The sequence below is a fragment of the Frankliniella occidentalis genome, unplaced genomic scaffold, assembly GCF_000697945.3.
Source record: "Frankliniella occidentalis isolate FOCC.00 unplaced genomic scaffold, Focc_3.1 Scaffold2596, whole genome shotgun sequence".
NCBI classification, from domain to species: Eukaryota; Metazoa; Arthropoda; class Insecta; order Thysanoptera; family Thripidae; genus Frankliniella; species Frankliniella occidentalis.
In genome coordinates this window covers 1-12219 of record NW_026269677.1, presented here as the reverse complement: position 1 = coordinate 12219, position 12219 = coordinate 1, and the positions used below count along the sequence as shown (strand labels likewise).

Below are 12219 nucleotides of genomic sequence, written 5' to 3'. Positions count from 1 at the left end.
CCCCCCCTGCAAGCCCGGCCCGGCCTGCTGCGGCCTACGAGATGGTCAGCCCCTCGCCGAGCGCCAGGCTGGCCCGGCAGCAGGCCCGGCAGCAGGCCCGCCAGGAACCTCGTCGGCGCGGTCTGCGACCCCAGTGCAGCGCACCCACGCCCCGCCACGCCCCGGCCGCGGCGAGATGCGGACCACGGACAGGCGTTCTGTGAGGCGGCCGTAGCCTCCCGCAGGGCCTGATCGTCGTCCTGGACGGGCGTTCTGTGAGGCGGCCGTAGCCTCCCACAGGGCCTGCTCGTCGTCGTGCTCATGGAGTGCGTCCGTCCCGTCTGAGCCACTGCCACGTGTGAGACGAGCCGGCCAACATGAAGCGGCAGGATCAGCTCGGCAGCAAGGGCAACGTGGGCAGCAGCGCGCAGTCGCTGCAGCCCATGAGCAGCGAGTTCTCGCTCTCGTCGCTCGAGAAGCGCTTCCTCCTGCTCGCCGAGCGGGGTGACGTCGCCTCCGTCAGAAAGTAAGTACAAGGACGGCGGCGAGGCAGCCCTCCCTCCCGCTGGCTGGCTATCCTCTTCCGAACAAATCTCGCTTCCATACCAAAAGATTCCCGATAACGACCAAGTGCATGAGGTCTCCTGGCCTCCAGCCCTCCAGTCGCGGGTGGGCTTTGTGCCGGAGATGCTCAACGGGATCAACAACATGAACCTGCGCGCGGTTGCTGCCGACTGGCTCTAAGCCCCTTGTGTGTCTGTGTGTGTACGCGTGCGCCCGCAGGCTCCTGGAGGACAACAAGGACAAGCCGGATGTGCTCAACATCAACTGCGTGGACCCGCTGGACAGATCCGCGCTCATCGCCGCCATCGAGAATGAGAACGCGGACCTTATCCGGATGCTGCTCGACTACAACATCCAGGTCAAGGTGAGGGAGATGGTCGGTACTAGAGGCGTCTGGTAATGATGTGCTGGTACTGAGACCGATACTGCGCCGCAATACACATGGGACGAGTGATGCCCTCGTTTCATTTGTAGTGCGTGTCTTTTTTTCCCTTTCTTTTTTTTTTGTACCTCCGGCGCTTCCGACAGCTCCCTTCCCCCTATGGGGGCGAAGCCCCGACCTACTACCTGCGACAAACGCAGCCCCCAATCCCTCCCCATACGTTCCACCCCTCCCCTCTCTACCCACCACCCTCTCCTCACCCCATCCCCGCTCTCACACTCTGCATCCCAATTCCCCCTCGTGCTTGCAATTCGAATAAATTTCCCCGCGGATACAGTGTCTAAAGGCCAAACCAATCACGCCACCACGCCACGGTGCTCCTAACGACATTGAGGAGGGGGGTGGATGCGAGTCTGCAAATCTACAAATCCGCGCGCGTGTCCCTCCTCTTCCCCCCCCCCCAACCCCTACCAAACACAGACAGATTCACAAACACAAGTCGCCGGCCGTGCATGACTTGTATCCCGCGCCCATGGTCGTGATCAAAGTCTCTACCCCCTTGCTCCCCCTGTCCAGGACTCTCTCCTGCACGCCATCAAGGAGGAGTACGTCGAGGCCGTGGAGATGCTGCTCGAGTGGGAGGAGAAGATCCACGTGCAAGGACAGCCATACGTGAGTAATAGCAGTGATCTCCGAGTTACTAAAGCTTCGACTTTGGTCGGAATAAAAAGAGTGTGGTCCGCGAGGGAGCGGTCGAGAAGTAATAATGTCTCGCCTCTGTTCAGAGTTGGGAGGCCGTGGATCGGAGTTCGTCCACCTTCACCCCCGACATCACCCCGCTCATTCTCGCCGCACACATGAACAACTACGAGATCCTCAAGATCCTCCTCGACAGAGGCGCCACGCTGCCCATGCCGCACGACGTGCGGTTCGTATATTTTCGTATCACGGTTTTTTGAAAATTGACGTTTTAAGTGTGCCCGTAATGAACGTTCCTCAAACGTTCCCCGGCACTGTGGCGCTCAGGGCGGGCCGCCGTCTCCGCACAGCTGCACGGCGGGTCGGCCTACCCGGCGCGTCGCAGGCGCCATCGTGGGCGTCATTCCGGGCCGGGAGAGGAAGAGGCTCACTGCTAGGGCACCTGCACCGGAAACCCAAGTGTGAAAATGTCGCGAATCTTGTAGATGTATGAACACTATTCGTACAAATGGGCAACCCTACACCTAAAAGTGTGCGACATTCATACACTTGCGTTCCTAGTGTGATCAGAGAGACGAAGGGCGGCGGAACCAAACTGTCTTCCGGTGTGTGCGTGCAGGTGCGGGTGCGACGAGTGCATCTCGTCGAGCTCGCAGGACTCGCTGCGCCACTCGCAGGCGCGCATCAACGCCTACCGCGCCCTGTCGGCGCCCTCGCTCATCGCCCTGTCGTCGCGCGACCCGCTGCTCACCGCCTTCGAGCTCTCCTGGGAGCTGCGCCGCCTCGCCAAGATGGAGGCCGAGTTCCGCGCCGAGTACAACGTGCGTGTCCGGCACCATAGCGACCGACAAGCCAAGGGGTGCTTTACTCAAAAAGTTTACAACTCTAAAAAGAAATCAGAAAGAACCAATTAACAAGTCCAATAGGATCAGAACAAGTAAAGAAAAAAGATGATTTAGAAAGAAAAAGAAAAATTGGTGTACGCTTCAGTTTGTAGTAAAGTACCCCTCCGGCGCAAGATTATGAAACCCAGAAAAACGGAAAGCGGTAGCAGCCATCATATTGGCCAGCTCGGTCACGGGGACCAGGGACTACCATAAAATAGTGTTGAAGCAGCATTACAGTTTTGACTACTTAGTCACATCCCTAAATGAATCATACCAAGCACGAGACCAAGCACAATAACTAGTCCTAGTCATTATTTTGGGTAGACAATGAGCAGACTGGGTAATGTTTCGTGTTTCCCTGCCCCATCATCAGGAGATGCGCGGTATCTGCCAGACGTTCGTGACGTCCCTCATGGACCAGGCGCGGACCTCAAACGAACTGGAAATTATGCTCAACTACAACCCCTCGGGGGACAACTGGGAGCCCGGGGAGAGGCAGACCTTGGAGCGGCTCAAGCTCGCCATCAAGTACAAACAGAAGCAGGTGAGCCCTTTTTATGTGACTCGGGGTGTCTACATGTGTGAGAGTACGCGATATTTACCGTGCGGGTGTGTCGCAGTTCGTGGCGCACCCCAACGTTCAGCAGCTGCTCGCCGCCATCTGGTACGACGGCCTGCCCGGCTTCCGGCGCAAGTCAATGGTGGGCCAGCTCATTGAGGTGGGCAAGCTGGGCGCCATGTTCCCCGTGCTGTCCACCATCTACATGTTCGCCCCGTACTCGGAGAAGGGCCAGTTCATGAGGAAGCCCTTCGTCAAGTTCATCTGCCACTCGTCCTCGTACGCGTTCTTCCTCAGTAGGTGTTGTGCCCACCGTGCCCGAGCCCCCCTGCTATGTCGGACCCCTGCTGCCACCCTCGTGTTCTTGTCGCAGTGCTCCTGGCGCTCGCCTCTCAGCGGCTTGAGTACCTGCTCATCGAGTGGTTCGGGCCCGACTGGATGCAGGAGATCCTGGCCGACTGGAAGCGTCGCGAGCGGGGCGCGCTGCCGGGCATCGTCGAGTTTGCCGTCATTTTATACGTTTTTAGTGAGCGTCGAAACAGTTCAAATGAAAGTGGCCATTATTGAGTGCTCTACAATTTGAAATGTGTTGATGCCGTGTCTCTCTCTTTTTGCCAGGTTTAGTCTGGAATGAGATGTGCTCCCTGTGGTCCGAGGGACTTCTCGAGTACATAGGTGACTTGTGGAACATAGTGGACTTCTGTACAAACTGTTTCTACATGACGTGGATATTCCTACGCGCTACCTCGTGGTGGTTGGTCAAGGTCGACCTGTGGAACGGTCAAAACCCTTACTACCCAAGAGAGGCGTGGGACCCATTCGACCCGATGCTGCTCTCTGAAGGCGCCTTTGCAGCTGGAATGATTTTCAGGTAAGCTATTTAACAGGATAGGCCATATATACCCCGGAATGTTGAACGTTACTAAATTGTGCCCCGGGGTCTGTCGGCCAACCCGATTACAGGAAGGGACACCTACTGTCGATCCGATCAGACCCCCCCCCCCCTCCCCCTAATGTCTTCTTATAAGCTTTGGGTAGGTGTCGAGCTGTGTCGCCCATAGCGCTGGAGGCGTTTCTATTCCTCGCTCAATGAGCATTCTGAGCAGCCATTACACTTTCTCTCTTTTCACAGTTTCCTCAAGCTGGTCCACATATTCAGCGTTAATCCTCACTTGGGGCCGCTTCAGATCTCACTTGGACGCATGATCATCGACATTCTGAAATTCTTCTTCATCTACACGCTCGTCTTGTTCGCCTTCGGTTGCGGTGAGCGCATTCATGAGCGTAAGCACAAACACGTCAAAGTTTGCGTCTGTGGTTCCCTAATGTAGGTCAAATTGTCCCCTAAGGTATGAATCAGCTTCTGTGGTACTACGCGGAACTAGAGATGAAAAAGTGCTACCACCTGCCCGATGGGACAGCCGATTTCGACAACAACGAGAAGGCGTGCACCATCTGGAGGCGCTTTGCCAAGTGAGTAGGGAAGCTGCTCATAGGCGTACCCGCCCAGCCCTTACAGCCCCCTCGAGCTTGCTCATAAACAACGGGCCTTGCGTGTTGCAGTCTTTTCGAGACGTCGCAGTCGCTGTTCTGGGCCGGTTTCGGCCTCGTCGATCTCGTCTCGTTCGAGCTGCAGGGCATTAAGAGCTTCACGCGCTTCTGGGCTTTACTCATGTTTGGCTCGTACTCCGTCATCAACATCATCGTGTTGCTCAACATGCTCATCGCCATGATGTCCAATTCGTACCAGATCATTTCGGTGAGCGGGGCCCCTTGCGCACAGTTTCTTTTCGTCTACTTCCTAACTGACGCATTTCATTTCCGTCGCTTTCCCTCAGGAACGCTCGGACACGGAGTGGAAGTTCGCGCGATCGCACCTGTGGATGTCGTACTTCGAGGAAGGCGGCACCCTCCCACCGCCCTTCAACCTCGCCCCGACGCCCAAGTGGATCAGGAAGACGCTCGGGTTGTCCGAGCCGGGCAAGCGGTCTGGCTCCGTCAAAGTGAGTGGATGGAGTCGGGCGCGTGGAGTATCGCTATGGACGGCCCGGTCGATACCCCGCTCCGCGCCGTGACAGGGGTATCGCCGGTCCGCAGGGCGGGGCGGAGGTCCAGGAAAGGGTTAAAAATTTCCGAAAAGTTTTCGGAAAACTTCAGCAGGAAAATTTCCGATTTAAAATATTATTTTTTTTAATTTTCGGAAAATTCCGGAAATTTTCCAAAAATTTGCCGAAACTTCCCAGGACTTCCAGCCTTAGGCTAGGGCGGCAGTGACGGTCCTCTCTGCTCTGCTCGCAGAACAAAAGCCGCGAGCGCGCGCTGGAGCGCCACGACGCCGTCATGCGGCTGCTGGTGCGGCGCTACGTCACAGCCGAGCAGCGCAAGCGGGACGAGTTCGGCATCACCGAGGACGACGTCATGGAGATCAGGCAGGACATCTCCACGCTCCGCTTCGAGCTCATCGACATCCTCAGGAACAACGGCATGAAGACGCCGCAGGTCGACGCCGACTCCTCTGGAAGTAAGTACGGCTGAACGTGCGGGGCCCGTCGTCACCTGTGAGCGCCTGTGAGAGTGCGGGTAGGCAACCCAACCTGCCGCCACGGCGGGCGGCTGCCGCGCGCCGCGCTCTAGGCGCTCGCACTGCTAACAGCAGCCAGCCTCCCTCCGGCTCGGAGGAGCACGCTGCCGCTTCTCAACTTATTCCTCCGAGGCGGTCTGGTGGTCTGGTGGCCTTGCGGGAAGGTAAAACATTTGGCCGGTTGTTGGCACCGGAGGCGGCGGAGGGAGGCGCGGTAAAATAAATATGAATCAGGTCGCCGGGGCCGGGACCGGGGACTAGCAACGAGGCGCTCTCCTGTTTAAACATCGCACTCGCGCCCTCCGCGCATCCTCCCTCGGGGTCCAGACGCCCAGGTCACCGACCATCGCTAATCAACCTGTCTCTGTGTTGCAGTCGCCGGCAAGAAGGGACGCGTGATGGAGCGGCGCCTGCTCAAGGACTTCCAGATCGGCATGGTCGAGGGCATCGTCAAGGACGCCATCTCCAACGAGAAGGAGCCGAAGGACGTGTTCAGCAAGATCGCGCGCGCCATCGGGCGGCGCACGTCGGGCAGCCAGAGCCAGAAGAAGGACTGGAACGCCGTGGTCCGGAGGAGCACGATCGCGCGCGATCCCATCGGCAGCACGACGGAGGGGGCGTTGCGGCGCTCGCGCCAGTCGCTGCGCCGCTACATCCTGGAGAACCAGGGCGAGGCGCTGCAGTCTATGGACCCGGAGCGCCTGCTCGAGTACAACCCCAAGCTGTCGCTCGTCTCGCCGGCGGCGCGAGTCGCCTACGCCAAGTTCAAGATGAGCAAGATCAAGCAGGAGTACGACATCAAGGAGGCGTCTGGGGACGCCGACGCCGTTTCGCAAACCGGGGACGCGGCCAAGTCGCCGCCGGCCAAGGGCAAGAGCGGGACGGGGTCCCAACCGCCATCGCAGCCACCGTCGCAGCCGGGCTCCCAGGCGGGGTCCATCGTGCGGCCCAGGCCCAAGAGCTCGCTCCCTGGTCCAGGGGCGGTTATCGGCAGCCTCAAGAAGCCAGACTCGGTCACCGTGGACATCGAGCCGGCGCCTCCAACCCCGCCGCCGTCCACTTCAGTCGAAGCACCATCGCCCGTCACCGCCAGAGCAGCGCCCGAGGCCACCGCCAGCGCCGCCCCCGCAGCAGCAGCTGACGAGGAAGAGACACCCGCGGGACCGGCCAAGGACACGCTCGGGAAGGCGGCCAGCATCAAGCAGGACTTCCGAGCCAGGACGCCCATCCCCGAGGAGGACGAGGACTCCAAGACCCCCTCGCAGACCCGGCCGCCGACGCCCGCTCAGCCCGCAGACCAGAAGAAGCCCGAGAAAAAGGAAGAGAAGGAAGACTCACCCGTCAGGAGAGGAGCGGGGCCGCCGAAATCGGGAGGGAAATCGAAAGTCTCTGGTCAAATCCTCACCGGCTGGCTATGATCTTTATCCAGCACCTGTTAGATTTTCTTTCACATTTTCATTAAAAATAATAAGAGGCAGGCACAGTGTAATTTTAAAGCAATTTTTACACGGAGAAAAATACTTTGGTTGCTGTAACTAAAATGGTGTTCAATCTGCCCCCTGAGTCATAATCATAGAACGTTCTATCGTGCTGACTGGAGTGTTTGGTTGGAGCGTCTAAACGCCCAGCCAGCACGATAGAACGTTCTATGGATATGACTCAGGGGGCAGATTGAACACCCCTTTAGTTACAGCAACCAAATTTTTCGGTCGTGGTGACCAAACATTTTTCTCAGTGTAGTTGCATGGCTCAAAATCCGATCGGGAAGTGACATTTGTAAACTCCTCGGGACCAAGAAATGACAATACTGCCAACAAAAAAATGTAAGTTTCCTGCCCCGTTGTTATTGTAGTAATAAACAAATAATACTAAAAATGTCGTCAATTATTCACCTTGCTTAACTCACATGTGCAAAATAACATTTTATAAATTATCGTGAAGCAAAGAACACTTTCAAACATTTCACACAACAAACGTACTTTTTATTTATTCTGGTGCCAATACGATTCCGCTGCAAGACAATCGGAACCTGAAGCAAGAAGAAAAGCATGCCTGTCCGATCTGTTTCCACCTGAACGCTGATTGGTCGACGATGACGTCGGTGCGGCAGACAGCCAATGAGAGCGCAGAAGGAAACGGATCTAGAGGTCATTCCTTTTCTTCTCTCGGTATTTATTTCCCTGCAACGGAATACCCTATTGAGATAGGTCACAAAATCAAGTTGACGAGGAGACTGCATATATGGCGACGCGGCTATAGAGCAATAACAGTCGCTTGCCGCTGACTCTGCACCCTCTGCACTCGGACTGAGCGCAGGTGTGCGGTGGCGCGGCGGCGGCGTGGCCGTGGATGGTAACACTAGCCGGGAGGGCTGTGGCTCATCTGAAGCCCTGCAGTCCCTTCCCATCCGGGCCCTCGGCCCCTCGGCTCCCCCTCGACCCGCCCCCCGCTGCCGCCCCCGACCGCCGGGGCTGGGCGCTCAACAGTCGGCCCACCCTTTCCGACACCTACATTGGATGCTTCGGGGAGGAGGCCCGGATGTGGGCCAGCGCTGCAGACTAAAGCTCCTCGTGAACGCCCCCCGCGGCCGGCGACGTCGCTCCGCAGCTGCGGCCATACTGCGGGAACGACGGGAGTCGTCGTCGTGGTCGGGCCGCGGCAGCTCGCCTCCACGTCGTCCACGCACCCCACCTTGTCCTCCTTGCCGGCACTCGTACCCTGTTGCTGTCGGCACGTTCACCCCAGCCCAGCCCACGCCCACACGCGGACCGACTCCCGTCGCTACTGTCCGGGTAGACGTCGGCCTGTCAATGTGTCTCCTGCTCGTTGTGCTCATCGGATTTTAATAAAAACTCGATAAGGGTATGGGGGGTATGTTGTACGCAGGAGGCTCGGCCACTGACCTTCAGATCCCCCCCCCCACCTCCACCTCGTCTCCCCTACAATTCTTCCCCGGCCATTGCCAGCTTTATCGCGAAACCAGTCGATAACCATCAGAGGAGAGGGAGCTGAAAACAGAATCGCCCTGCCCAGCGGGCCTGGCGTCGGAAGGGCCCTCCTGGCGCGGGAATGGTTATGGACTCTTTCACCGACAGAACGAAAGTCGTCGCCGCGTCCCTTTGTGAAGCCCCGTCAGTCGCTGCTCGCCCTTTGGCACCCGCGCAGCCCGTCACGTGAAGGGAGGCGCGCGGCCCACCCCGGCCCGCCGCGCCCCACCACGCCCCGCCGCGCCCCGCCCCGCCACGCACCTTTGGGGCGCGGCGCCAAGCAGTCACTAAAGCAGCGCACCACATGACCGGACATGGAGCCGCGCAAGAGGAGCACCGCCAGCGTGAGTACCCAGAGTGACGGACAATCAGTTCATGTCGCCTCTCCTCGCCGCCGCAGCTGCGGATCGGCCACGCTGCACCGCGTGCCCGCACGCGTCACAGGGGCCCGCGATACGGCGGCTGGCGCCAGTGCTTTCAGCAGTTTTGAACGAGCGCACAAATGTCATCTTGTCTTGGAATCTCGGCGCGTCACAGCCAATAAAAGAACGAACGCCCCGACGCAGAGTACACAGTTTTGGCAGAGACGCTGACCGGAATAAAGACGATCGTAAAAATCAAAAACATTATGCGCTCGATGATGTAACTGTCTGACCATTGTGTCCAGCTGGGGTCACTCGGCGGGCCTCCCCGCCCGGTCCCGGACGGTGTGGGGGGCTCCGTGTCGGTGCAGGTGGACGGCGGCGAGGGGGCGGCCCAGCAGCAGGGTGCGCCGCGGAACATCAAGATGCCCGCCCTGCCGCGGCCGCTCAGCCTGGAGGAAAAGCGCTTCCTGCTCGCCGTGGAGCGCGGTGACATCGCCGCGGTGCGCAGGTGAGGTGACGCTGGTCCTCCGGGGTCAAGGCCGGGATGTTGTTCGTTGAGCCGTGTTGTAAGACCCACGATTCAATCGCCTCAACCGCCCTTTACAGGATGATCCAGCGCTCGGAGCGCACCAAGTCGCTCAACATCAACTGCGTGGACCCGCTGGGCAGGGGTGCCCTCTCAATCGCCATCGACGGCGAGAACTTCGACATGGTGCAGCTGCTGGTCGTGATGGGCGTGACGACGGGCGACGCGCTGCTCATCGCCATCGACGCGGGCTTCGTGGAGGTGGTGGAGCTGCTGCTGGAGCATGAGGAGCTGGTTCACAAGGACGGCGAGCCCTACGTGCGCAACGTTTCATAAGTCCCATCGTCCCCGACTGACACATTCTCTGTGCGTTCGTATTCAACACACTCGAGCTGTATCTCACCGTCTGTAAACAGAGCTGGGAGAAAGTGGACTGGAACGTGGCCATGTTCACGCCGGACATCACGCCGCTCATACTGGCCGCCCACCGCAACAACTACGAGATCCTCAAGATCCTGCTCGACCGCGGCGCTACCCTGCCCATGCCGCACGACGTGAAGTGCGGCTGCGACGCCTGTCTGCGGGAACAGCGCGTGGACTCGCTGCAGGTGAGGTGGGAAGGGGGGGGGGGGAGGTGTCAAGCTGGTTACGAGTCATTTTGCGTTGGAACGACCGGCTCGATACCTCTGTTGAGGCTCTGGATTTGGCAAGCATCAAGCATATCTTACAATCTCCTTTTCCCAACTATTTTGCTGCTATTTCTACAAATATCGATTTCGGCAATGATGCGTCTGCTTGTGCCGTGTTGGCGCTCTGTTCTGCACTCTCTTCAGCACTCGGCCGCCCGCCTGTCTGAGTACCGCGCGCTGTCCAGCCCCTCCCTCATGGCCCTGTCCTCGGCCGACCCGCTGCTCACCACCTTCCAGCTGTCCTGGGAGCTCCGTGGCCTCGCCACCGCCGAGCCCGAGTCGCGGGCCGACTACCTGGAGCTGCGCAAGAGCTGCCAGCAGTTCGCCGTCGACCTGCTGCAGCAGATACGCTCCTCCACCGAGCTGGCCGTCATCCTGAACCACGACCCCACCAGCCCGCCGTACGAGGACGGCGAGCACATGAAGCTGGCCCGCCTCGAGCTCGCCATCCTGTACAAGCAGAAAAAGGTAAGGGTCGCTCCGAAGCGTGGTGGTGGTGGTGTGAACTTGGGTGCGAACCTCGGTGTAGGCCCTGCCTGACGTGTCCGGCCTGTGCATCGCAGTTCGTCGCGCACCCCAAGGTGCAGCAGCTCCTCGCCTCGCTGTGGTACGAGGGCCTGCCGGGCTTCCGGAGGAAGGGGCTGCTGGGCAAGTTCCAGGACCTGGCGCTCATCGCCCTCCTGTTCCCCTTCTACTGCCTGCTCTACATGGTGGCGCCCACGTCCAAGATCGGCCAGCACGTCCGCAAGCCCTTCATCAAGTTCCTGCTGCACGCCTCGTCCTATCTCTTCTTCCTGCGTGAGTCGTGTTGCGGAGGCGATCAGGGTAGCTAAACGCTTGCTTGGCCACCTCGACGGCCCAAGCTAATCCATGACGGTTGTGCTCCAGTCATCCTGATCCTGGTGTCGCAGCGGCTGGACGTCAAGGTAATGGCGTTCTTCGGCAGCACGGACATGATCGAGCGGCAGCGGGGGAACCCGCCGGCCCCCCTCGAGTGGGTCGTCTTCGTCTACGTTCTCGGTAGGACCTGCTGTGTTTTCTTGTCAACTGAACGGGCGTGGGCGGCGGGCGTGTTTCTACGGCTGTCTCTCCCACCCTCAGGGTTCATCTGGGAGGAGACGGCGGAGATGCTGCGGGAGGGGATGCGGCGCTACCTGCGCAACCTGTGGAACTTCATCGACTTCTCCCGCAACCTGCTGTACGTGCTGTGCTTCATGTCGCGCGGCGCGGCCTACCTGCAGCAGCGCGAGGAGGTGGCCGCCGACCCGCAGAGCGCCTTCATCCCCCGCGAGCGCTGGTCCGAGTTCGACCCGCAGCTGGTCGCGGACGGCCTGTTCGCCGCCGCCAACATCCTGAGCGCCCTCAAGCTGGTCCACCTCTTCTCCATCAACCCGCACCTCGGCCCGCTGCAGATATCGCTGGGCCGGATGGTGAACGACATCGTCAAGTTCCTTTTCATCTACAGTCTCGTGCTGTTTGCCTTCGCCTGTGGTGAGTAGTGCGCGTGTTGTTCGTCGCGGGCGTTAACCAGCTGACTCCAACGTATTTTGGTCATTAGGGATGAACCAGCTTCTGTGGTACTTTGCGGAATTGGAGCGACAGCGCTGCTACAGCCTGCCCAACAACCAGCCCAACTGGGACGAGCACGCGGACTCCTGCACCAAGTGGCGTAGCTTTGCAAAGTACGGCAGGTTATGAAAACTATTTTCGAAACTGACAGTGACTAACACCGCATAATTTTCTCTAGCCTACTATGATTATTTAAATTATCATACACATAATTACCCCACACCGTAAATGCTTAAGGTACAAGAGCGTACGATTTTAAGGTAGGGCAGAACCGATGTACGTTAAGTAAGGTACGGGATTCCCGTACCTTACGGCTAAGGTACGGGCGTGCGGGCTTGGCGGGCGCTCCCCCCACCACGCTCTCCCCACCACACTGCGCTGAGTGTTGCCTACCCAGCACGGCGCCCCCGTTCGGTTCGCCTGTACGATACG

At 59.1% G+C, this 12219-nt stretch overlaps 2 protein-coding genes across 2 annotated transcripts; both read left to right on the top strand.

Moving 5' to 3' along the window:
* Positions 1–71: 71 nt before the first annotated feature.
* Positions 72–7480, top strand: LOC113206994 (transient receptor potential protein). The gene is made up of 15 exons (XM_026423365.2): positions 72–505; positions 763–907; positions 1502–1597; positions 1711–1853; positions 2244–2445; positions 2885–3055; positions 3132–3366; positions 3444–3596; positions 3689–3941; positions 4203–4336; positions 4420–4543; positions 4634–4829; positions 4909–5073; positions 5369–5591; positions 6027–7480. The coding sequence occupies exons 1-15, from the start codon at positions 357–359 to the stop codon at positions 7067–7069; spliced, it is 3432 nt and encodes a 1143-aa protein (XP_026279150.1). The 5' UTR covers positions 72–356; the 3' UTR covers positions 7070–7480.
* A 1201-nt stretch (positions 7481–8681) lies between these two features.
* LOC113206917 (transient-receptor-potential-like protein) lies at positions 8682–12140 on the top strand. Its single transcript, XM_052276344.1, has 9 exons — positions 8682–8982; positions 9306–9511; positions 9610–9847; positions 9946–10137; positions 10363–10686; positions 10782–11016; positions 11107–11238; positions 11320–11709; positions 11777–12140. Exons 1-9 carry the CDS (start codon positions 8953–8955, stop codon positions 11914–11916), a joined length of 1887 nt encoding a protein of 628 aa, XP_052132304.1. The 5' UTR covers positions 8682–8952; the 3' UTR covers positions 11917–12140.
* Positions 12141–12219: the final 79 nt, after the last annotated feature.